This window comes from Heliangelus exortis, chromosome 2 (genome assembly GCF_036169615.1).
Source record: "Heliangelus exortis chromosome 2, bHelExo1.hap1, whole genome shotgun sequence".
NCBI lineage: Eukaryota > Metazoa > Chordata > Aves > Apodiformes > Trochilidae > Heliangelus > Heliangelus exortis.
This window is the reverse complement of record NC_092423.1, coordinates 84,191,647-84,216,787: the sequence shown is the minus strand read 5'-3', so window position 1 is coordinate 84,216,787 and position 25,141 is coordinate 84,191,647. Positions and strand designations below refer to the sequence as shown.

Below are 25,141 nucleotides of genomic sequence, written 5' to 3'. Positions count from 1 at the left end.
AAAAATGGTATGTTTTGGAAATCTGCAATTCTACAGTCTTGCAGAATCACTAAAAATTGTCATTCTTCTTAAAATAAATGTCTATTTAAAACAACACAAAAAATGCTCAGCTAACTGCACGAAACCCTTGCATCTACATATTGTAGCTGAAAAACATCACACATTGTCATCCTCCATTTGGATCCACTAGTAAAGGAGGCAAAGTGCTTTTCTTATTGATTTCACTTATATTTAATTACAGAAATTGAATGTGTAGTTCTGAATTCCATTTTAGCATCACACTGGCAGTATAGTGTAGTTCTTACTGACACTTTGTTTTCACTTTTCTTGACTTGTTCTCATCAAGAAGTTTCTTTCCAGTCTTGCAACTTTCCTGATTCCTGCCCTTACTCAGTAAAACCCACCTGAAATCCAAGCTTTTAATATAATTCACTTTCTTATCACCCACACCACTTGCCTATCACTTGGGCTATTTCCTCCCAGGACTCAAAATGCTGCTGATTTCAGGTCTCCTCCATGTGAACACTCCCTGTGTGAACACCCACATTCAAATCATGCCTTTCCTTAAGCTTAAACTAATCAGTCACTACCATAACCTCCCCTCAGCTCTGTGAAGTACCTTTTTGGCTAATCAATAATCACATCCTCTTACCTCAATCTAAATATGATTTCCTGTAGAGCTCTCCCATTACATCTTGGCTCCTCATCAGATCTGTCCCATGTCTCTCACACCCTTTTTCAGTATTTGATGTGGCTTAAAACTAGACTGTTTGTCAATTATTGTGCCAATGTTGGGACATTACCCCACTCCATGGCTTCCTAGATCCTCTTTTCACATCCCCCTCTCAGTCTTCTCAATATAGAACTATACTACTGTTGAAAAGCAGTCTAAGTTTCCATCTATGTGTCCCAGGTTTTCTTCTTTCTTTTGCTGGCAGGTTCCAATACTCTACACCTATTCCACATCTAGTCCTGCCTTCTGACAGACTGAAGGAATTGGAGGCTTGCAGACCATAAGGAAAAAAAAAACCTAAGAAGCAATTGGTTAAGTTCACATTACAAATGAAATCTTAAAATTCTCTTTTGCCAGAAACTCCTTCAGATACATTTTTAAAAATTAATGTTCAAATCACAGAATGTACAGCCATTATTTGCTCACCTGAAATATTTGTTTCAAAGAGAAAAGTGCCCGTCTCAGCTCCCGTCCATTGGAATTGTAAAGTTTTTCTGAGGAAAAAAAAAACAAAAACAGAAAGAAATTCAACATAAGCAAAACCAACAACATGGGAAAAAAGTAGCACAGATTTCAAAGGAGTTGAAGAGTCACAGTGCACATTTGCCATCAGGTAGACTGCTGTTAAAGAAAGCAGCTTTGTTTTTTATATATGGAGGACTTGTTAAAAAGTTCAACTAAAAACAGGGTTTATTGTTCAGAACTTCAGGTGGCATCTCCCAGGTAAATTTATAGATTTAATAAAATCAGAGAGAACCAACACTAAAGAGTTTTTGAAAATGCCTAGAAATACTGCTCTCTCTGCAATAAGGTAAATTTAGGGTTTATTGAAAGTACCAGATTAGTATCAAAAGACTCAACTGAATGCACTCTTTGCTTTTGTTATCAAAGCTAGAGCCACTGAATCCCATCCTTGACTGCCTTCCCTCTAGACATTCTTTTCTCATGTTCTCATCTTTCTATTGTTAAATCCTTTCTGCAATGGCAATGAACGTTAATACCAGAAATAGTCGGACAGTCTGTTCTAAGCATAATTCAAAACAGTGTTTTATTCTCATGAAAACTGATCTTGATGTTTTCCTAAATGAAGCAGAAGCCCTCTTTTCATCATCCAGTACCGAAATATATTACTTCGTTTATTCCCTTCCTAATGCATACTCATAGAAATAATTCAAAGAATACAAAAGCAGTTCCTCTGCTATTCTTTTGAACCTTACTCATAACGTCTGGGCCTTTAGAAGAAGTCTTGGACTGCACATCTCAAGTTTGTTATTATTATTATTTATTATTTGGACATCATTTATGACTATGGATGGATGGATGGAGCAGAAGGTATGCTCTTGAAGTCTTCCTGGTCTACTACATTTGGTATATATGACAGAGAGAGACTATATGCAATGCTGCTACAGTCCTAAATATAATTTCATTACACTAATGCAATCCAAGTACAATTAAAAACAGAAATCAAATCTTCCTGGTCACCTCCCATGACACATTTTGCTTCACTCACAGATCATCATGAAAGGACCTTCTCTGCAAAGGACAGGGGCCTGTAGGTCATGAAATTTAAGCTGGAATGCCCATATTCTTATAAGAAAGCAAAATATCAACTCCCAAAATTGTCTATTTCTCATTTAACTACTATTTTATACTACAAAACCAAATTAATTTTTTTTCCCACTCTCAGGGAGTTAGAAAAAAAGCCTAGCATATGAAGATTTGATGCATTTACAACTCAATAGCAATTTTTTACTTCAGTCAAAGAATTGTTGTTTTAATTTTCAAAGAACCAAGTTTTAATTTTAGAAAAACATTTCTTATTCCCACTAGTCATCTTAAACCAAAGGAAAAACGTTAAGTAAAAGTTAAGTAAGACTTACACTTTTTTGTGTAAACTTTGAAAGTAGTTTTTTTCATACCTAATTGCCTCTGATTTCAAAGGCAGAACGTGTAGAATTGGCAAAACTATTGTTGTTATAAGTTGTCTCCTTGCTTGCACTGTTTATAGATTCCTGACAAAACACTGGATGAACATATTTCACTTCAAGCCACAAAACTTAGAGGCATACTTTAATTACTCTTGCTTATAAATGCACTGGCATGTGAAACTACATTTCTTGGCAGGATAAAGAGTAATTTTGTCAGGAAATCTTAAAGAAAAATAAAGGTCTTTTAAGACCCGGTCTGTCAACTTTACATGCCATATTACACAAAATATTCCTCATTGAAAGATACCTCCATCTGGCATTTGTTATTACTAATTTCCCCCTATTCATAATTCACCAGCATCATTACAAGCAGAATCTCTCCAAACAAGGCAGTACATTATCATCTTAATTAAGAGAGGCACCACTTCTTGAAGTGCTGGCAACTTTGCACATAAATATCAATGTCCTAACAAATGCCATCTGTTGGTCTTGGTCTTAAACAGGAACAATCATCATCCAGGCCCAGGGTAAAGTCCTAATGAACCATTGTTATGACACCAAAACGCTGGTTGCTTTCATTGGTGCGTGCAGATTTTTGGTACATCTCAGAGGAACAATGCTGAATATTTTTCTTCTTGGTCTTTTCACAGAGCATAACATCATCCTTGGCAGTCAGCACAAACCATTTCTCTGCTTGTGTGTAGCAAAGAGGACAGAAGTTAATAACAGCAGCTCAAAAAGGGGTTTATCACTAGAGCTGAAGAATCAATAACTACTATCTCACATCCTTTTAGAGGAGCAACAGCCCAGGTAAGTCACTTGATTTCTAACACCTACTTCCCGGTGCAGCAATCCACACAGAAATTCACAGATCCTTCTCATGTGGAGCTAATTCTTGTTGAATCAGCTCAAACATGCAAGTTCCTAACCTCTTCACCTGATACTCTTACACATGGACAATGTAATGACTGTCTACGTAAGTCTTGGCACCTACATCTTATAGTGCTGGCAGCCACCAGAAACATTCACAGAGCATCACCCAAGGAGGAGGAAAGCAAGAGGGTCACTCCTTGGAGTCATCCTGCATTAGAAGATGGTTTGGTTTTGAAAACTACAGTCCAAGGCCAGCCTCATGAAGGGCAGAAAAGTCAGGGTAAGCCAAAGTACTGCGTGGGTCACTTTATAAAAGCCTGTATTTTACTGTATTTCCGTGTGCCGTTTTTCCTAAAACAATAAATGCATACACCAGATTACAACTCAGGGACACTCAGTAAGTTGCTCTCAAAGCTGCACAGGATTCCAATTTGTCGACAGTAACTTTAACACTACAGAAACCTCAGGTTCATCCCAGGAGCCCCAGACTGAAAACAAGGCTATGAAAATGCATCAGCAGAAACAGAAAGGCAATAAAAAAAATTTGTAAGCTCTTTTTCTATAGCAGAAAATAAAATTAAAACCCCAGAAAGGAAAAGGCACATTTGCTTACAATGTTTTCATACTGAACACGATTCAGAAACCAGATAGCAAGTGCTTTTTAACACTTGCTGTTTTACATTAGCAATTTAATGCATTGCCCTCTTTTAAGCAGACTGAGAAACAGCCTTCCATGCTAAAGCATAGAGATGGCTGTAATTCCCCTGGTGCAAGCCTGGAGGAGTTGTTTCAGAGAACTGAAACAAATGATGCCTGCAGTTTTGAAAAATCACCAGTACCAAAAGAATTTGAGTTTCTCCAAGGACAGGACAAAAGACCTACTTGCTCCCTGCCTGTTAGAACATGTAAGTAACTTTGAATGTGTCCACTAGGGATGTTTTTTGCCAGAAACTGAACCTATGAAATTCAGGTACACTCATTGCTACACCTCTCTTTGAAACTTGACAAATCACTGGCCCTTTGGGAAAACACAACTCCAGTACAGGTACAGGTTATTGTACACACATACACTACAAGATTAGAGAAGACAAAACATCCATGCCTTTCAGTTATGTCCTGATAAGCCATGCTATTGCAGTCCTCTTTCACTACTTTCTTTAAAGAAATAAGGATCTGCATCTTTGCCTATCTTTTGCAGATAGCTAGATGGCAGAAAATTCTCCTGGCGATCCCCTCTGATTTTAACAAACACTAGAGGGCACTGCTTATTTCTTTATTTTATGAGAAAAAAGGCACTCTGTTCCCCCATGGGTTTCCTACTGATTGAGCAATACTGGGATGCTGAGTTAGTACTTTATTAACCCTGAAACCATAGGACATCCTGAGAAATTAAAGATCATCAGCACCCCCAACGTCAAAGATTCAAAATCAGAGTCAAGTCCAGGGAAACTATCTGACAGAAAACCAGATACTGGCATGGGCTTGGGTTTTATCTACTTTTCTGTAACACAGAAGAGTTGCATTTGTTAAATTATCCTTCACATCTTGATTGGCAGGTGTATATCCTTGAGAGACAGATTCCCAGAGCTCACCACTTGTTTATACAGGCAGAGCTTCAAAGATAAGCAGGTTTGTGGTAGAAGCAGATACGCATGAGAGGAAGAAACCTGCAAGGGCCTATTTTCTTGCACCAGCAGCACTTTCTTTGGGAGAAGGCTTCACGCTCTAAAAGAAAACCATTATTCATTACTCCAGGTTTTCGTTTGCTTTTATTTTTGTAAAAATGACTTTCCTACAGAGGAAAGGAAAACAACTCAGGTGAGGTGAAAAGGGATTTCTCTAGGTACAAACACAATGGTCAAGGGAAGGCAGATTGGGTTGCAATTGGTAACTCTTCAGAAAGCAAGAGAAGCATTCAGACATCTTTATTTTATTGGACCACTTATAGCTTTCAAAGTTGATTCTGTATTTTCAAGGATGAGGGGAACTCAGAGTTCATTAGGAAAAGGGACTTTAAATAAGATAATGACTGGTCTTTATATTCTTAATGAAAGTATTGACTTTTTTTCTGCTCTCTATGGGAAAATTAATCCACACTAATGAAAGAAAAAATTGAGTTGGCTAAATATTGCTTGGTTCAGTCCCATGTGTTACACCTGACCTCTGACCGACAGGTACCATCCTCCTCCCTTCCTCTTCCATCACACCCATTGAATTAGTCCCTAGGATATAGTAATTTATGTAGCATCAGCCTTTTGAGCTATTGGCAAAGGCTCGTGAACATCTGGCTGAGCACAAATGGGAGTTGCTCTGCTTCACTTGCTGCTGCCTGAATGACCTCCACGTCTCCCATCCATGCCTCTTTTCTTTAAACTATAATTTCAAGATGAAGCTTCTTTCCTTACAAAAACATAAAGGGGAGATCAACTCCACATTTGATTACATTAGCAGGGTACCTGGTGCAGATCTAATTAAAAGACACTTAAGCATTTCCTGCCATTCATTTCTAAAGGCCTGGCATGGGATAGAAGTTGAAATATTCTCTGGCTTCCACTAGCCCCTTGCAAACTGGGTCATACTTAGAAACTAAAATCTTAATTCTTGTTCCTGCAACAATGAATAAAAGATTATTTTACGTGCTTACTAGGAAGAAGTATTAGCAATAGTAACAGTAGCAATATTTTAGAATTTTAATGAACTGTCTAGGTTTCCGCCAGCACTGATGGAGGGGGACGAATAACAGAACAAATAAAAATATTCAATTAGAAAATCCTCTTCCTGCCAATGCTGATGACCACACATCCAAATTTATTACTGCACTCCATTCCAATTTTAAATGGATGTTATTTTGTTTGAATGAATTTACACAATTATAAAACCGGGTAAAAAACTGAGAAGCATAGAAAGAAGGCAGGCATCTGGGTCCAGTCCTGTGAAAAAACTTCAGGAAGCAGCCTGGTAGACTTCACTGGTTTACTGAAGTGGGCCCATGGGTACATATAGTGCTGCAGATCTATAAAACAACTGTATATAAAACTAATTAGTGCAGTGTGCCAGTCTTTCACTGTATGTCAAACAAACTAAAGCAGACCTCTAAGAAAAGACCTGGTCCTGTGCCAAGAACAGGCTCCTTTTAATTTTCCTTTTGTCTACAAATCTAGTCATAAATGTGTTGGCCAGACAAGGCACTGTCCTTTTTAGTTCCAGACCCCCTAGAAAATACACAGAGATTCACTCACAGGCACATTGCCCATCATTTCATTAACACAATTGCTGCCTCTGTTGAGATTACTTTGTTTCACATATTATAAATCTTTTTTTTTTCTCTGAATGTGATCTGTTTATATATATATATATATATATATATATATATTTGGTTATGCATTAATTAGCACAACCTGTCACATGTGAGTTCAAGCTATATATTCACTCACTGATATATTCAAGCTATATATTCTCCCACTGATCTAGGGAAAGGTTCTCCCACCAAGAAAGGACCTGAGGCCAAGCAAGTTGCTGTGTTCAGATTTTGGGCAGCCTGGTCATGCAACGCTGAGCCCACGCCACCGTAAGCACCGACTGCCTTGTAGGAATGTGCAGGCTGCCTCCGAGGAATGCTGCCACCACTTCCCATCAGAGCAAAACCTCCCTCCCCTCCTTTTCATTCAGACACAGAGCAGCTGCTTAGCTAATTAGCTGGGACAGTGGGTCCCCTCAGAGAGCAGGGTCCTTTGCCCCCACTGGGAGAGGGGGATCCTTTGTGGGGAGAGGATCCTATTACATGTGCACATGAGAAGAGCTCTCTTTGAGCTGCATCTTTATTCCCTTTCTCTGTAAAGGACTTGCAGGTGGGGAGTGGGAGGAGGGGAGGCCACAAATAGCCTTGGACATCCCTCTGCCATGGTGACAGAGGCTTAAGCAGAAGGTGCAAAGAGCAGCCAGCAAACCCCGGGAAGCCCGTGGGCTTGGACAAGCAAGCAGGGCAATTCCACGGTAGGCCCTCCACTGGGAAATTAAAATAAATGATGTGGCCAATGCTTCACAGCAGTTCTGTACACTCATTCTCAAGTACTTTCCTGCCTCTTCAAGGGCAGAAGACTGCTTTACTGCTGCTGCAAGAAGCAACCAGATGAAAAAATCCTCTGGATTTCCACAGGGAGACCACACAGGACAGAAATCCCTCATTTTGGGGAGAGGGATCACAGCTAACTTTTTCAGAATGTTTCCCTGAAATGCTGAACTTCAATCTCAAAGGAAATAACATAAAACTGTCAGCTCAAGAATACATTTAAATTCAGTGACAAATGTATCCACTCCTCCAGGTGCAAGTGTCCTCCCCAAAGAGTACCCTGATTCTTGCTCCCAAATTGCCAAAAGACATGAAATAAAATTCAATCACTTGAAGGGAAAAGATTAAAAATAAGAAAATACCAGAAGACCAAGGTGAAAAATGATGACCCCAAGAATGAGGAATCAGAGACATGCAATAACAGAGAAATGATGGGAAGAGAAGCACAGAAGAGCAGAGGGGAGTCAGTAAGAAGGAGAAAAGACAGCAGGAGAGGTGAAGGTCTGGAGTGTCACTAATGCGAAAACAATAATGCTTAAAGAAAGCAGTAATGCTTGAATGATCACCTACAGAGAGCTAACTTCAGAATTAGGAAGCACAGAAAGACTGAGTGAGAAACTCAATAATTTCTGTAAAACAGAGAAAGAGTAATCATCCTTTCAGGTGAGGCCCTTTTCTTTCTGATCACACAATTCCTGAACATCCTGGAGACTCCTCCACCCTTGGTTCCAGATTTTAGTCAAAACTTGATATTTGTTACCAACATACAGATAAACTACAGCAACATCTTAGTGAGATTTAAAGGAAGGTGGTTTTCACACATTAGGATGATAGAAGGGACTTCCCAGTCTTCATCATAGTTGAAGGGTCTAACAGGTATAAACTGATTTCTCCTCTCAATCATTTATACCAAACTTCTGTTTATTCTGCTTGGCTTTAAGCAAACCATGTGTCATGAATAAATCACCAGCCAATTTACTCTTCACAAAGCTCTAAATTACTGTCCCTTTGCTCCTGCAGACTCATTCCACACACACGTGGTTCTAGGAAGAGTATCTGTCACATTCTCTGTACAGACTATAACAAACACATGCCAATGATTTATGCTAGAGTGAGGTGCTAAAATGCAGAAAATATTAATATAGTTACGTGCAATAGGAAATCTTAGTTTTCATCTGCTGGATCCTGGGGATTACGGCTATAGAAGCCGGTACCCTCTGTATATTACACTGCATTATGCCAAGATCTTAAACACTGATGGTACCAAAACTTGCTTTCAGTATTTCCATTTCTGGCTTACTCAATGTATTAAGGCCCCACTTACTCACAAGTAAGTGAAAGAGGACATATAAGCTGATGTGGGCTGAGAGCAGGGTGAATCTGACTGACAGAAAAGGCTACTACTTTTTCCATTGGTTTTATACTTGTGTCTTCTCTATTGTTTTCCCAACTCTGTACTGCAGAAACCCATCTCAGCTGACTTCTATTGCTACTGTGGTAAAAAGGACATAAGTGACAAAAAGCACAACAGCAGCTTTTACTTAAATTATGAAGTAAAAATTAGAAAGGGGCGTTCAAACCCAGAGTTAACAAGAAATCACTAGACAGCACAGAAAGTAGCAGAAACAATCCCAAGACACCAGAATGGCTCAAGCGTTTACATGACTAAAATACCCCAGGCTTTATAAATTAGATGTCTCTGGGGAGACAAAGAAAATGCAAGGGGGGTTCATTGAAAAAAAAAAATTATAACTGCCTTTTATGGTCAAGCTGGAGGAGGAGAAACTATTGCCAGGCCTATGCCACAAAAATCATCTGCTGCCCTCTATGAGCTGAAAGCTGTGAACAAACTGGAACAGCAAGGCATCTTTGAAAGTTGAACAGAACCACAGCTTTTCTTTCCATTCCCAAATTACTTCTCCCACAAGATATCCTTTCTGATTTTGTAAGTTTGAATAAAGGTTTACCCTTTACAGGTACATTTCCCATTCCAGGGGAAAGCCTGCTTTTGGAAAAAATGCCAGTGACATAAGAACACACCATAGGTCCGTGGACATACTAGAGATCTCAAATTGCTCAAGCAGTTTGGTCTTCTCCCTTCCTTTCTTGATATAAAAAGCAACACTAGAAAGGCATATTCAAAAGTTACATCCCTGCCAACACATAAAGCAAAAAAAGATCCTCTGCCTCTTCAGCCTCTTTATCCCAGCTATGGAACAGGCACTGTAGTGTTTTTCTCCTCAATGATTTATTTATACAGGTCCTCTCCACTTGAATGCAAAAGGCACTGCTACACTCTTCAGTTCTGAAGTACAGGAAACAGTACTTCGGGTTGATAACTTCAAAGCAAGGCACTTCTGCGTGTACAAAAAATACTGTGACTGCTCTTCTGTAAAAGTCAAAGGGTTACAGAAGGGAAAAGGCTGCGTAACAGGGTCAAATATTATAGCACCGTATTACAGTAAGTGGTGATGGAAAAGACTTAAGAGGTCATCTTGTTCATCCCCTTACTAATGCAAAATTGTTCCCTGGAGAGTAATACAGCAGGAAAGTAGTTGTTATACTAAAATATAGGTTATATAATTCAAGAGAATAGGGACAGAGAAAATTGCTAGAAAAGAATATAGAAGAACTTACTGCGTTCTTTAGAGATTACTGTAGCCAAAGTGTGACTAAAAAATAATCATAACAAAAATACAGTGAGACCAATCTTTTATATTTGTGCCAATTTACAACTAGGTCTTGAAATTGGTGACCTGCGTGCTTGCGCTTGAACAAGCACATCGGTACCTCTTGGATTACAAGTACTTAATAACAACATGCTGATCATGATTTAAATTTTCTGGTTTTATTCCAAACTCAGTGCCAGCATACTGCCCTTCATGCTCAATTGGCATTAGTAGACAGAGAGCTACAAGCAAATTATAGCAACCTATCAAAAAAAAAACAAACCAAAAACCAAAAAACAAGCAAAAAAAAACCCCCAAAAATTTAGGCACCTACCCTCTAGCTCTAGAATTATGCCTTACCTGTGCTGACAGCTTGGCAAAACATCTGAGCATAAAGATCTCACAGGCTTGTGCCAAGCACGTGAATGAGCTCCTGAGCTTCAAGTTCAGACTAACTTTTACTGTAGTGTAAGAAATGCTGAAATACACCAGAGACTGTCTCCAAGACCAGGTTGTTCCAGTGATCCCAGTCCACGTGCAGGAACTGCATCAGGACTTACCAGCTTTTGGACCTCAGAGGATGCAGCCTCCTAATTAACAGCATGCATTCAACTCCCTCAGAGATTGTCTGAAAATTTAGGCAGCCAGCACGGACCACTCATCTGATAGCAAGACAACAGGTAAAAGCACATTAACAGCTGATGCTAAAAATCTCCTAACACTGCTTCTCCTCTGCTGCTAGCAACTGCAATGGTGTGGGCATCTTTAAATACCTGAGCCTGCATCGTCCATATGCTTGTGAGACTTTCCAGCCACAGTGTTGGGAGTAACAAGGTTCCAAATCAATGTTGGGGATTTTTTTGACCATTTGGAGTGGCCCAGACCAAGCATCCACTAAAAAACCCTCACATACAAGAAGCAGTAGATATGCCTGTGACTGAGACATACATTAAGGATGAATATTTATTTGTCCTTCAGCATTGCCCAAAGCATCAGCTATAAGGTCATGAAGACCCCCGCTGGAGGGGGCACCTGACTCCAGTGGAGCTTCACGTATAGGGTTTTTCCCCCAAATTAATTAGAAAAACAGAATATGCGAAGAATTCTAGTAGGAATACCACAGAATCTACAGGATACAAATTTCAATATTTCGTGACATTTACTGATGATAATATTGAATATATTTTTTTATACTTTTTTTTAAATTTAAATTTAATTTTCAGACCTTCCCAGTGTGAAAAGTCTTGTAATGCCTCCAGATAACAGCCTCTACTTTGTGTTAAAAAACTGGACTTGCACCTTATCTTTCCTAAACATCTGGTAGTCCTTCTTGGTTTTGTATACATCCTTTAATGAATTTGCATCTTTAAATGTCCAAACCCAGACACAGTAATTCAACTGCCCAAACCCAGACATAGCAATCCAGCTGAGGCTTTACTGACTTTCAGTAATGAGGATAAAGAGCATTTCAACAGACCAAGGGTTGGTTTTGCTTTAATATCAAAGTCACATAGCAAGAAATGATTCCTTAAGGTTATACTCTCATAGTTTGTAGCAGACGTGATCTCAAGTCAAAACCATCATGCTAATTAACAAAGTTTGCTCAAAAAACTTGATCTGTATTTTTCCATATGTCTTAATGTGTTTTGGGGTTCTTGGAAGAATGTTTATTTAGAATACCTGAAGGACATATTTAACAGAAATTAAGTTAACAGAGGATGATTTGTAACAGAGAGGGAATGAAGAAATATCAGACGAGCAGAAGGATAGTGCAGCACAAATACTTTTAGCAGATGTCAAAGTAATTCAGGGTCAGCAAGTTTCCCATCATTCTGAAATTGCTGGAACACATGAAAAACACACCATTTTGGCAAGAGAAAGGAATACATTGGAACAGAACCACCAAGATCTTGAGGTAAATCCATGCCAGTGCGTGAATCTCATCAGATGCAGATGCCAGGTCAAGCACATGTCCAGTCCTCGTGCAGTAGCCTGGGCAGGTCCCTGCTCTCTGCTGGACACCTCACCTCCCAGCCCTGCACCACGGGCCCTGCCATCTCCTGGGTCCTGCTGGCAGGTGACTGGAGCAATGCTACTGCATCTGCCATACTCTGCCTTACGGCAAGAGGGAGATGAACAGGCACCCCAGAATCTCTGAGCAGGGACCATTATAAGCTTAACTGATGTAAGGAAAGGAGGTGACACCACGGGGGAGCCAACAGTCTCATCCTTCACAGCCCACACTCAACAGCCCTGCAACAGAGCACTGCAGTTGCTATCCTTTCCTCCTGTGCAGTTTATCTGTGATTAAATTGCTGGTTTTTATTACCACTCAGATCGTTGTGAATATGAAGGCTTCTCCAGCAGTGGGGACACACCTTCATACTCTCTTCAGTATCTGTACATTACACTGTGAAGGTTTAGCAGTGGAAGTAACTTAGGTGCTTCACAACCTTATAAAAATTAGGTGAAAGTGGGGTACAGCTCTCCTTACCAAGTACTATGATTAGCATGAAGGGAAGGGGGGGGGGGGAGTGTGACCAAAGTCACACACATTCAGGAAATGACTGATAAAACACTATGTTCATCCAGTGGGAACTTAACTTTGGGAATTTCTGCTCCATTTTCACAGGTGAAAAGTAACCCAGATTCTCCAGGAACATGATGAGAGAAACTGCTAGGCTCCAAAGCAGTATGGTTGGATGCAAGAGTGAGCAAATATCTAAGCAATCATTTCACAAATACAACAAATAGCCTCTGGGATAAATGCTTCTCTGTTGCATCTGGAAATCAGGGAGTTTGCTTAAGTGCATTAGCCACACAGGTTCTACATAGCAGCAAGAGAGAAGCTCATATACAAAATGACTTGATGCTCTGGCACAGATTTTCCCTGCTGAAACAAAAGTTGGGTGTTGCCTCCCCAGGCAGCACCGTGCTACCCCCTTGGGGCACCAGCTCTTCACTTCTCTCCTTGTCTGAAAACAGGGAGGTGAGACAGACCCTGGAAGACTCCTGCCCTCACTCAGACTGATCTCCCACTTCTGTTCACTCCTGTGTCCTTCATATTACCAGGTTTCTTTAACAAACAGAATTTAAATGAAAAGCCCCTCAAGCTACTGGGTTCCTTTCCATACGGCTCAGTCCTGTGCTGGTTCAGGGGAGTTCTCAGGCAAGTTTACAGTGGGCATGAAACACAATGTTTGTGGCTTAACAGCTGAACAACCCAAACAGTCCTTTTTAGTACCAGCAAACCTCTACATCTGTATTTGCTAAAAACAGTAACAACAATAAAAAGCTATTTCTGAAGCACATAAAGAAGATTCTTCCTTTTACCCTCCCCAGAGGCTATCCTCCCAGCACTCTCCACATACCACCTACCATCCATTTATATTTTCAAACATTCCTTCTGTTTACCGTACTGTGCGGCACTTGGCCTGAACTTGTTTAACACATGTTCCTGTTATTTATCCAAACTCATTCATCACAGTTGTAAAACATCTGACAAACGAGGGAGGTTTTCCAGTATGTATCAGGCCTCTCACTTAATTCAGCCGCTGATTATTCCTGCTTCTAAGTAATTTGACCAAAGCCACACAAAAGTGTTCAGCTACACAAAATTTTTCTCTGCTCATTATTAATTCAGTCACTGGCTTGGAAAAGCTCTAGCTCTACTCACCTAATTAATCAGGAGAATATCAACTACATGCACACATATAATAAATATACACACACATAATGAATACACACTTTAGTTATATATAATATGCATTTATTTATGCATATTATAAACATATAAATGCAATAGTTTCTTTTTAGGAGGAGCCATGTGATAAGAAAAGCTTAATTGCCACATGGATTGGAAACTGCCCCTTGTAATAAAAATACAGTCAAATGCTATGCAAAGTGTATCTCTACACAAAATGTAAGGTCCTTCCCACGTTGGTGCCTTCCTTTCTCTTGTATTTATGGAGAACTGGACAAGCATAGTGACCCTTGATGCCCAGCTGTGATCCTTCTTCTCTGCTAACCGAATCTAGGGTTATATCAGTTCCCCATCGCACAGGTGATAAGCAAGTCAAAGCTATAATTAACTCTTCAGAAATGACAAATTTTGTGTCCCTGCTCCTTCTGCTTTACTATTTTTCTCAGCTACACCTACCATAATTTCCAGTGTTGAATGCATATGGTAACTCAAGGACTGCAAATGTGATATTAGGGCTGACTCTAAAAGTCCATCAAGAAAAATATAGGCAAGCACTGATATTAAAGATACACACCAGAGTGTTGCTCAGTCTTTCTTGATGTGCTACATCAAGTGCTTCAATTGATCCTGCATCCCTCACCTACAATGAAGCTCTCCTCAACCCCTGCTATCTGCTGATATTTAAAAGTAATTTTTCTTGGGAGGCAAGCCCATGAAAACAGCAATTTACTGAGAAGCAAAAGCCTGTCTCCCAGTGCAGAACAGTAGTCTCTCTGCTAAAACATGAATAATTGCCATTTTCTCACTGTAGGCTAAAAGAATACAGCTATGAGTAGCAATGTGTTACCATTTCCAGTAGCAGAAATGGAATAGTTCTTTCTGCAAAAGGTTGTATCAGAAAAGTTAACCACTCGCTCTGTCAGCTGGATGAATACTCAGATTTCCTTACTTGCATCCCTAAGCAACCAGCCAACATTCTTCAAGTATATGAAGATGTGGAAGTTCTCACCCTGACTGATTTCTGTCAGTCAAGTTCTCCAGTATCTGTCCCGCCTCTCAGAATGGGCAGTTTGGCTTAGTGATGAAAATAAATGGCTCCTAATAAATCTTAAGGCCATGAAATTAAAGGTTTCAGCAATGATATTACATAACCTGAGCTACTTATCATAATCATGTATGCACTCAATGATTCCTGAACAAGAAAGCTGGCTCAGCAAAGCACACACGGAGTGGCTGGCACCATGAACACCAGACACTTACTCTGGGTTGACCCTTCACGTGCACTGGTGGATCTGTGCAGCCCTCATGACTTCACTGAGGAAATAACATGACAGATTCAATATGACTTGTATGTAAATAGATTTATAACAACAGAGTGCATGAAAGTACACTTTCTTTTCCTCAGCTAGCAAGGAATTTTTGTGTTTCTTACCAGGTCAGCTAAATCAAACATAAAGATTTATTCTGTACATGAATTAAAACAATCAGCCAGCTCTGGAGTCTTTATCCTTTGAGGTATTCAATACCTGACTGGACTCAGTCTTGAGCAACCTGCTCTGGCTGACCCTGCTTGGAGCAGGGGAATTGGACATGTCAGTCTCTAGTGATGCCATCCAACACCAAGGACTGTGTGAAAGTCTTCAAACAGTTCTGTACAGTTTCTCATCCACTTGACAAAGCTGATGCAAGCACACTACAACACATATACTACACCCAGCTATTTAATGCAATTTTTTTTTTTTTTAATTCCCAGCCATAGAAAAACTAGTAACATAAAATCCATACATCCAAACATCCACTTAGTGTAGGCATTATGTGTGCTAAGTCAATGAACGTAGTTTGGAGTTAGATCCTACAACTGGAAAGGAAAAACTGTTCTACTTTCTGTGATTACTTCACACAAGTACTATATTGCCTCTTTATTTCTTGTCTTTTCCAGAAGGAAGATCTTTCATTGTTCTCTTTTTTTTTTTTTCTTTTTTGCATAGTTTGCATTGCTCATTAATCATACTGTCACAAGCCTATAACCACGAAACTAGAAGCAACCAAACAGCCAGGATCTGAAAGAACATTAAAAGGACCAGATCCTCCCTTCAGCATTCCTAATTGGCTTTTCAGGTTAAAAAAAAAAAAAAAAAAAAAAAAAAAAAAAAAAAAAAGACTAGTTCAGAGTATCATACATGCCACAATGTTTCAAGATCCATTGATCCTGACAAACCCACAACTGTTTGCTGCATGGTTTGTCTGTCCCATGATACTTTTTTTTTTTTTTTTTTCCCCCTTGAAGAACTGCATAAACCAACATTATGAACTACATTATCACAGTTTTGCTTGACAGCACAGCTTGTTTAGTACAGACCTTAGAGTAAATAAATAACTCCCTAACCTTTCCCATTTGAGAAATCCAGTTATTTGATGTCAGTTTGAATCTGAAAGGAATCTGCTATATCATTGCTCTATTTTTAAAAGAAGTGATTTAGTTTTGTATGTTTATGATGTGTTGGTGCTAATTGGCAGCCAAGAAACACAGAGACCAAATTACACACAATTTAAGGAAATCTTGCAAGGAAAGATGTGTCCTGGCAGAATGAGGCCCAAGAAGCCAGAGCAGTAAACTGTGAATTAAAACTCTCCTCTTAAGTCAACTGGGTCTTTGCCAATGCCTTTGGGAACCTTTACCTTTTGAGGACCAGCACGAACCTGATCCCTTTGCCTTCCTCCAACCCTCACCCTATCTTTATTTCTGAAGTCTATACAGACCCACTGGAAAATAAAGGGGATGACAGGGAATGAGTACAGAAGGCAGCTCCAGCAAGAAAATAAGAGGGTTTGGACATCTGATTGTCTCCTATTACATTCAGAAGAAAAACAGGGAAATGTGCTGGGGTTTTTTTAGAAGAAACACAGGACATTATTACTACCATCTACAGAAGGAAAACCATGAAGAAATAACCAGTTGCTCTAGGATGCCTTAGTGGAGCTTCTGGTTTGCAACAAGTATTAATCCTCCATACAGCAAGCAGAGAGTGAAGCTGCAGGGACAAAATACCTTAATAAAACACCTTATTAAAAAAAATAAAATTATTTGGACTGAATAAATATTTCTTACTTTATATTTCTTTTTTACTACTCTTGGATAGACTTTTAATGCAAATCAGTGCCCTAGAGCTGTTGCTACATGCTATCTGAGACAGCCACTCGAGTGTGTGCAGAAAACTTCAGATGGTGCAGAATTTGGCAACTCTCTTGTTATGTGGCATTTTAAGTCATAAGCATATTAAATATGTGATGCACAATCTGCCTGGGTAGCCTGCTAGTTTTAAGATGGTAGTCTAGACCTATAAAGCCTTCAATGTCTTGGGACCTATTTACCCAGCAATCGAGCTTTTTTGGAGGTTTTCCAATGAAACAAAAATTGTAAAATAATTGGGAAACATTACATTCAAAGTCTCTCACAGCCAACAAACTTTTTTTAGAAAAAAGACAGGATCCCAGTGAGGTTTATTAGATTAATTATAGCTGAGGACCCAGCAAGGACAGGGTCTTCAGCCCTATGATTGTCCTGTGGGAAGCTGTGAGGTTGCACCATAGTGAGGCAAATTTACAGGGGCACAAATTCCAGGTCCTAAAATGCTGAGAGCTCACGGAGCCCAAACTTCATTGCAGGATTCCCAGAGAGCCCAACCTGGAGCCAAAGTGCTGAAAAAAACGAGAAATATGCATTGCAACCATGAATTTTAGAAAGGAAAAATCAATTTGTACTCCAAGGACCTTTACGTCAATATCATTTTTCTGTGGAGGTATTAGGATGGCATTTCCTGAGCAGTTTCCAAGCTGTGCCACAGAATATTGGGTGTGTTTGTGAAATCTCTGTCACTCCTTGCTCCCTGCGACTTCAGGGGTGTGCATGTCTGGAACAATCTTATTTTTTTCCGGTGTTATATTAGCAGCCCCTTTCTGAGGAATGCCAGGTGGCATCATGCCCAGAATCGCTTGCCAGCTAATCTCAGAGGATTGGGCACTATGCCATTTGAATTAAAAGAGCTCAGCTCTAACTCTCTGATAACATTTAGGAATCAAACCAATAAAACAGAGAAACAAAATGAATATGAATAATCTCTAATGGCACACAGATGATTTTTTTTTTCTGAAAGTGTATACAGTTCTGAAAAAAGGAAAAAAAAAATTGGTGGACTTTTCTCCAAAACAAAACCAGGGTTCAAGTGAGAACAATCTACAATGATTTCATCAGTTTCTGAGACTGGCAAAAGAAAAAAAGGAATGTGCAGATTTAACTACAAAGGTAATGTCACAGGGATCCCTGCAACAGGGGGCTGAAACTTCAGGCAAGCTGTGCTACGCCACTCATGCACAGAGGCAGAGAAGAAAGAGGGAGAAAAGAATTTGCATCTGAAGGGAACAACAGTGTTCTCCTCTCAGTCCCTTCACTCTGGCCTTTTGAAAAGTTCTTTCTTAAAATAAAGGGGACAGTTAATTTATGAAGACCAATAAAATCATAAATAGCCAGTAAAAGGCCAAATAATCCTCTCTAACATTGTCCACATCAACAATAAAACATGGGATACTTCAACATAAGATGAGCAGGCAAGAACACAGACTATCAATGACTAATGATTCTATAAATTATAAAGTGGTTTTCTGACACAAGTTTTTAGGTTTTATAGGCTAGAAATTCCCACATAGAACACAGCCCTCAGGAGGCATATGGGAAGGAAAAACACAAGGCTAATAAGGATGTGACTACTAGGAAATAAAACAATTCAAAACCATTTCCTATAACACAATTAAAGAAAAATAAGGGAGGCAACTTTGGCTTACTCTGACTGCTGTCTTTATAAAGCATATCTGCATTATTTACATCTTCTCCTCTGTTTTTTCACAGGCCATGAGCCAGTAGAGGATGGTTACTTTTCCTTTAACTTCATTGTGCATGCCTTGGGAAGGTTGGCAAGTCTCCCTCTTGGAGTATTTATTAGTTTAATTAACAGCAAAAACAGCTAATCAAATTAAATAAATCCTAGAGAGAAAACTGTCCTTTTCCTGTGACATAAGGCATTTTTTTCAGGAACTTTGTTGAGAAACAATAGCTGAGGGGAGAGGGGCAGCTGGCACATCTCTCTCCGTCTTACAAGTGAGGCATATTCTGCAGGATCAAGCAGTTTTAACTTTGGTCAGAACAAACCCCTACAGTTCAGATCATCAGAGGTGTCTAAGGGTCACTTGCTTTTTCAGATCCATTCACAAAGCACAGACATTAGCCACAGACAGGTGTGTTAGCACCTTTCAAACAGGTGGACATTTTGTAATTTTGTGCGAGGCACTTGCCCTCTCTTTGCCTTTTGCCCCTCTGCCTGCAAAGCCCCCTGTGCAAGCATCTGCCCACTTTGCTCTCCCCAAGGCAGGAGGGGACAGCCAAGCACCTACTGGAGCAGGATGAGTACAGAAGGTTCTTGTGTTCAGACAGCCCTACCCAGCACATTGCTTTCAACGCCAGTCCTGTGCCACCCTCACCACTCAACACCCCAGGTCAGAAACTGCAGCAAGGAAGCAGGCAATGCTCCCCATGCCTCTGCCCAGCTCCGCTGCACTGCCAGGGGCTTGGTCCTGTCCTAAAACATTATTGCTGCCATGCGAACACTCTGCCCTCGCCAGGGATGGGCCTGCTGGTGCCAAAGGGATGCGTGATCCCACCTGGCTCTGGCAGCCCTTCCCTGTTGCTCTTTTCCACCTCCTCTTCCTTGTAAGAGAGCCACCAGCTCTCTATGTGACTCCCCACTTCCCTCTGAACAGACACACACCCGCCAGCAACACCCACTGCACCTTCTCTTCTTCATTTTCACTCAGGCCATGACACCAGAGTCCCCCAGGCTGACTTGGTTCCCCATGTGGCACTGCTTCAAGATATCCAGCAACCACCCACCAGCCAAGGAGGCCAGCTCTGCACCTGGTACCCCTGGGACAAATTCCTGGTTTGAGCCAGAATAGAACCAACTTTCTTTCTGGTAATTTTACTTTTCAGTAAAGTCTTCTAAGTAGCTTCACTTGATGAAATTACCAGCATATTTCTGCTTCTAGGATTGATAATGCTCAAGGTCTATAGTTACTACTGGACCAAGGCCACTGCTCGGTTCTGAAAAACATTTTATGCTTCAGAAACAAAAAGAAATAGAAGGTCACACCTATGACCTTTTGGGGAGGAGCAGCCCAGCCAGGTGACTAAAATTGACTAAATGAGGTATTCCATCCCCATACTTGCTATAAATTTGAGACATCACAAGGGTCAAGCTCTTCATCCACGGCCAGCATTCTGTGAGGACTCCATCCATTCATCTGTGTTTGATCCTGATCAAGTGGCCTCCTGAATCCATGTGTTCCTGCACCCAGCTCCCATCTGCTGCTGATTCCAAGAGGCCTGGGACTTTTCCAGGGCCTGCCCTTCAACCTCGGTGGTGATATATAATTTGAGGGGGGAGACATATCTCTTTTTCATTATTTTCCTTTTCATCACTACTGTTTCATTAAAGCTGTGTTGTTTAGTTTCCAGACTGTCTCTCCCTTATTCTCTCTCATTTCCCTGTGGGGAAGGGAGAGGGGTTAAGAGAGAGCATCTGTCATTTGTTTAATTGCCAGCTCAGGGTTAAACTGTGACAGACATTTGGCTGGGAACAATCCAGAGCAAAAAGACCTGGCTGTCAAGGTGCGTGGCACTGGGAGCATGTTCTCTTGCACATGGGCACTATGAACCCTGCTCTGCAAGCTTTGATTCAAGTTGCCAACACCAGCCATGTTGGAACAGAGATATAACACGCTTTGTGTTGCAAAAACCCATTGCTGCTGGCTGCTGTGATCCACATTTTTCTCCTGTAGACACCTCAACAGCCTGTGCTGATGGAGCTCAGGAAAGAGAGGAGCCCTAAAGCAAACCCTTCAACAAGTGAAAAAGGAGAACACTACTGAAACACTGATTTTCATTTTCATTATCTTATTTCCTTCTTAATTTCTGACTTGCTATTGACCTGGACAGGAATTCAGAGGGAAAGGGACTAGCTTCTTAGGTACTAACCAAAAACCTGTTCAATATCTAATTCATTAACTACAAATCATTCATACTTTCAATTTCTGGTTTACTTCTTCAACACTTAGCAAAGCTTTCTCATGACAAGACAGGCAACAAAGCAAAACCAGAACTAAACCCCATTCCAACTGGGCAGAGCAGATCAAATCTAGAAATTAATGAAGGACAGGAAGCATAATTATGAATGACACCTGTACCAGCTCACTTCCCATAGCCTAGCAGTATGTTTCTAGAGTGATCTTTTAGCTGTGGAAGAACTGGATTAGTTACAGTGGTTACACTGCCAAAGATAATCAGACTTTCAAATACGTCCATACATCCTGTTCCTTTCAAGGGCACAACACACCTTGCAGAATTCCTCAGGACATCAAATACTATGGATAAGCAGGAACTACACAGATTTATGGTCTCTGTCTCAAGCCCATCAATACTAAGCAATCATGCAAGATGAACTCACAAAAATTTTGGGGGGAATGTTTACCATACACGTGCATACAAACACACACAAATAATCAAAGTATTTTGCACCATTTGCATCTTTCTGGTGTTTTCATTTTAGTTACACTTTTGATCAAAAAACATAGTTGTTTTCATCCCCCAATAATATGGTAGTAATCTATCAGATAGCTGAATACCAAAAGAGATGTTTCACTGAAAAATTTTATGTTTTTCTGAAAGATGTAAAGCAATACCCACTGCAACTGCCTTTACTTTGGTATGCTGGCCTGCTTCCCAGCATGAACAGATGACACAACAGACAGATTACAGTTTACAGATGATAAGTAAAATAACATGAATAAACAAGACGGGTAGTTAAATGCAATCAGAAAATCAGCTCCCTTCAAAAATCTCTGAAGCTAGAAAAATGTCATGAAAAAAAATATTAAAAAACGAAAACAAAAAAACCCAAAGTTCATGTGAGAAGTGACCCAGGACCTGAACTTCACATTCAATTACTCCCTGACCCTGGATTTGCAGATGAGCCTGAACATGGTAAACGTGCTCTTTCTACAGACTATCAAAAAACCCCGAGACTTTATTATGCAATTAAAATCAAGCACCATTTTTCTGCCATTACATCAGAATTTGCCTAAAGAAATCAACATTTCTGAAGCTGAATCACTCTAGCCATGCTACATGTGCTGTCAGAGGCAGGTTAAATCAGTCCGTAATCCTAGCTGCCTGGTATCTGGCTTCAATTTTCCCTGGCAGTTACTTTCTTAATGTTAAACTAAAGGTAAACTGCAGGAAGTGTGTCCTTTGAGATGCTGTCCTGTGAAAATCCTAAGCAAAAGAAATCCTTTGCAGGTAGATGAAGATTGTTTCCTAGGCTGTAGAGCAGCACTGCACTACCCACCCACCAAAACCTTTTTTTTTCCTAGATTAAAATGTCTCTGCATCTCCTGGTCATGTTTTTGTCTTCTCTCAGACGGCTTCATGAAGGCCAAAGTAAAAGATATGCAAACAGATCTGTGTAAGTGCTTTGCCATGGGAATGACTTCACACAGCTGCATTTACCACTCCTCCCTAGGGCTGCAGGTGCAGCAGTACAAGCTGATATCACACCAGTTTGCACTTTCTGCAGGAGAAACTCTCTCCTTCCTTCTATACACCAACCACAGAGGATCCACAGGCGAAGTTCTGCCTAAATCTGCAGGGATTAAGTGAAGGCAAAACCAATCTTCCCCCCCCTCCCCTCCTCTCCCATCTACAAAACAAAGACAGAAAATGACCACAAAGCTGATACAAATTTAGGAAAGTTACAGGGATAGAATATCACACACTTTCCTCCCACACTTGCACTTTCCTCTCTTTTATTGAAATTTTTCAGTCAAAAGTAACTTTCATGACAAGCCCTTGGCTGGATTTGTGAAATCTTCTACTCATTTGGCTCTCTTAGATAGAAGTCCAGAACCTAAAACTTTTGTTTTCATGCTATCCCTAGCCAGAGGAACCAAAGCAAAGACTTGATGGCTATTTTATATTTGGAATACTGACTTCAAGGCAATAGGGACAGCACAGTCTGGGTGGGCCTGACATTACAGCTGTCTTAAAACAAAGAGCCTATATATCAAAGAGGCAGGATTTACCCAGAAAGAATTAGATCCAATGAAATGGTGAGAAAGAAAGAGTAGAGAGCAATAGAAAGCTGAGTAGCTCCCCTGTAATCCTGGAGGGAACAGTTAGTGACCTGCTGAGCCACTTGGATCCTCACAAGCCTATAAGACCAGACGGATCCACCCCAGGATGGTAAGGGAGCTTGGGAAGAGCTCGCCAAGCCACTCTCCATCATTTACCCACAGTCCTGGCTCACTGGGGAGGTCCCAGATGATTGGAAGTTGGTGAATGTCACACCAATCCACAAAAATTGACAAAAGGAGGACCCAGGAAACTCTTTGTCTGTCAGCCTGACCTCAGTGCCTGGCAGGGTTATGGAGCAGATCATCCTGGGGGCAATCACACAGCAACTACAGCATGGACAGGGGATCAGACCCAGCCAGCACGGGGTTAGGAAGGGCAGGTCCTGTCTGACCAACCTGATCTCCTTTTATGCTCAGGGGACCCGCCTGGTGGATGAGGGGAAGGCTGTGGATGGAGTCTGCCTGGACTTCAGCAAAGCCTTTGACACCGTGTCCCATAGCATTCTCCTGGAAAAGCTGTCAGCCCAGGGCTCAGACAGGAGCACTCTGTGCTGGGTTAGGAACTGCTGGAGGCCCCTAGAGAGTGGTGCTGAGCGGTGCTGATCCAATTGGCGGCTGCTCACCAGTGGTGTCCCCCAGGGATCAGTGCTGGGCCCGGTTCTGTTTAATATCTTCACTGATGATTTACATGAGGGGATTGAGGCCACCATTAGCAAATTTGGAGACGTCACTAAGTTGAGGGGAGTGTGGATCAGCTGGAAGGCAGGAGGGCTCTGCAGAGGGACCTGGACAGACTGGAGAGTTGGGCTGATTCCAACGGGATGAGGTTCAACAAGGCCAAGTGCCGGGTCCTGCACTTTGGCCACAACAACCCCATGGGGAGCTCCAGGCTGGGCACAGAGTGGCTGAGAGCAGCCAGGCAGAAAGGGACCTGGGAGTCTGGATTGACAGGAAGCTGAACATGAGCCAGCAGTGTGCCCAGGTGGCCAAGAAGGCCAATGGCATCCTGGCCTGTATCAGGAACAGCGTGGCCAGCAGGTCCAGGGAAGGGATTCTGCCCCTGTACTCAGCGCTGGTGAGGCCACAGCTTGAGTCCTGTGTCCAGTTCTGGGCCCCTCAGTTCAGGAAGGAGATTGAGGTCCTGGAGCAGGTCCAAAGGAGGGCAACTGGGCTGGTGAAGGGACTCGAGCACAGATCCTATGAGGAGAGGCTGAGGGAGCTGGGGCTGTTCAGCCTGGAGAAGAGGAGGCTCAGGGGAGACCTCATCACTCTCTACTCCCTGAGGGGAGAGCCAGGGGGAGGTCGGTCTCTTCTCCCAGGCAGCTAACAATAGGACAAGAGGGCATGGACTTAAGCTCTGCCAGGGGAGGTTTAGGTTAGATATTATCAAGAAATTCTTTACAGAGAGGGTGATCAGGCATTGGAATGGGCTGCCCAGGGAGGTGGTGGATTCTCTGTCCCTGGAGGTTTTTAAGAAGAGACTGATGTGGCACTCAGTGCCATGGTCAGGGAACCACAGAGACAGTGGATTAAGGGTTGGATTTGATGATCTCAGAGGTCTTTTCCAACCCAGATAATTCTGGGATTCTGTGAAGAGAACATGCATGCATGTGTTTTCATGGAAAGGGGGTGGGAGGCTGGTCTTGAGAAAAGTAATGATAACGTCTGGGGGAAAAAAAAAAAAAAAAAAAAAAAGATACTTAAGAATGTATCCAATTCCAGCTGTAACTATTTACATGGAAATTATTCTTTAAGAGCTTTCTAACTGCATGGCAGTATCTGAGTAGCAGTATATATAATGGGAATCAGTTCTTCAGCTACTAATCAGGCAAAATAATCCAAAAGGGAGTCACTTAATTACATGTCTGCACTCAAAGAAGATATCTCATGCTTCTATGAATTGCTTTGGAATAACAAGGGCCCTCCTAT

General features: G+C 41.2%; 1 protein-coding gene across 17 annotated transcripts in view; it reads right to left on the bottom strand.

Moving 5' to 3' along the window:
* Positions 1–25,141, bottom strand: part of FHOD3 (formin homology 2 domain containing 3) — a 383,672-nt gene that overhangs the window by 205,118 nt on the left and 153,413 nt on the right. For all 17 annotated transcript variants that reach the window (XM_071736789.1, XM_071736782.1, XM_071736783.1 and 14 more), the window contains exon 4: positions 1,160–1,227. In XM_071736789.1, the coding sequence (XP_071592890.1) occupies positions 1,160–1,227 (68 nt within the window). The remainder of the gene's footprint in view (positions 1–1,159; positions 1,228–25,141) is intronic.